Below are 1885 nucleotides of genomic sequence, written 5' to 3' on the forward strand. Positions count from 1 at the left end.
GTTTTATATACAGCAGGTTTTATAAGATATATATATATATATATACACTTTCCAACAATATTCTTTTTCTAATTGGGAAGAAACTAATATTCTCTACAATTGTTCATGAACTCTTTTTAAAACTTTTTTCTCTCATTGTTTAGGTAAATGATCTTTTCTTACTTCTAATACCACCATGCCTGGTTCTTGTATTACAGTAATATTTTTGAACACTTTCAGAGCAGGTTTTTCTTGAATTTCTAATTCTTCCACATCACCTGAAAGAAAGATGTAACTATAAGATGTATATACTTTTCTGATAATCTTCCAGAGACCATTCATTTGTTTATAGAGACAGTTAAAGCAGCTACACAATGAAAAAGTTAGTAACTCATTCGTATAGTCAATTTTTAAACAGCAAAGTATAGCAACGGAAAGGTCTGAACATGTATTGCAAACATTCATCTATCTAGGTAGCATTTACCTCGGACAGCAAACATTTTCTCAGTAGCAAATTTCAGTGGTGTTCAAACATCTATGTTTTGTATACAAGAGATTTAGCCTTCTACTAGCATCTTTTAACGTAGGACATAAAATTAGTCAATTGTTGCCAACTAGTTTCGTCTACCTTCTGTCTTCATAAGCTGCAACATTCTACAGCGAAATTCTATTGTTGAAGAGACTTTTCTGGTCTTTCTAGCATCCTCTTACTCAAGGACAGTTCAGACATATTTTATTAACCTTCTATGTTATGACAGATTATCCTAGTGCAAGGTTTCGAGGTTTTAAAAAAAGGTTCTTTCTACCGGTTTATTTTATGGTAGTACTTCATGAGTCATGAAGAGCGTGACTGATGGAAAATATATTTTGTAATATGAAGTATTCTTGCTTTATCAGAAAGTCCACACCTTTTAATTTAGTCACTGCCCCTCATGATGTTAACACACAAAATCTCGAACTCAAATGGTCTAATATGAAAACAGACTAGGTTTATTTTCTCACTGGCCTTTGGTCAGTGGTCATGAACTCTTACAAAACCTGCTGTAGAGACTGGTATCGATAGAGCCAGAAAAATTATTTTCACTTATCAAAGAAAAGAAACAGATAAAATTTTAGGTATGGTCAAGTAAAACAGATTTCAAACACAAGGAGCAAAGACTACTAAATTTTAAGTGGGTCAAAGATAAGTATTACGGAATTAAAAAAAAATTTGAGTATATTTTCTTTTTTAATTTTTTTTTAAGTTTTTCTAATTTTTTTTTTCACAGGACCATCAGGCAAGAATACGAGTGTATTTTCTAAAATTTCACATAAAGGCAATAATAATATGATCATATATATTAATAAAACTTACACAATTCTGAGACAATTATCAAAATTAAGTAACATTCTTTTCTAGGTAGAAAATTATCTTTAAAAAGACAAAAAACAATGAAATGAATTTCAATACACACACACCTGTCAATTTCTGCAGCTGGTAATAGAGCAGATTAAAGGGACCAGTATATGGAATGGCTTGGGTCTGCTTCACAGTGCTCATGGCCAAGTCAGTATAATCTGAAAAGAAAATTAGAATAGACTTGAAGAAACAATACCAGTCCTACAAAACACATACCAGGAGCAAAGAAAGAAGAAATAAAAGCAAAGTAAATGTGAACATGTTTTTCAGAAAGCTAACAAGAGGCTCCTTAATTCGGTACCACCTTACATTTCCCCACCGATCTCCCTATGTCCCCACCTCTCTCCTTCAGCTAACTTCTGCTCCAGCAGTAAGAAAGCACCTCATGGCCAGGCGCGGTGGCTCATGCCTGTAATCCCAGCACTTTGGGAGGCCAAAGTGGGTGGATCACGAGGTCAGGAGTTCAAGACCAGCCTGGCCAAGACGGTGAAACCCATCTCTACTAAA

The 1885-nt window shown here is 34.1% G+C and overlaps 1 protein-coding gene across 1 annotated transcript in view; it reads right to left on the reverse strand.

Annotated features, from left to right (window-relative positions):
• Positions 1–1885, reverse strand: part of CPSF3 (cleavage and polyadenylation specific factor 3, 73kDa) — a 64725-nt gene that overhangs the window by 16501 nt on the left and 46339 nt on the right. The window contains exons 13-14 of the mRNA XM_011960980.1: positions 1438–1536; positions 163–257 (exon numbers count right to left, since the gene is read on the reverse strand). Coding sequence (XP_011816370.1) covers positions 163–257; positions 1438–1536 — 194 coding nt within the window. The remainder of the gene's footprint in view (positions 1–162; positions 258–1437; positions 1537–1885) is intronic.

Source organism: Colobus angolensis, unplaced genomic scaffold (genome assembly GCF_000951035.1).
Source record: "Colobus angolensis palliatus isolate OR3802 unplaced genomic scaffold, Cang.pa_1.0 Scaffold53, whole genome shotgun sequence".
Lineage (NCBI taxonomy): Eukaryota > Metazoa > Chordata > Mammalia > Primates > Cercopithecidae > Colobus > Colobus angolensis.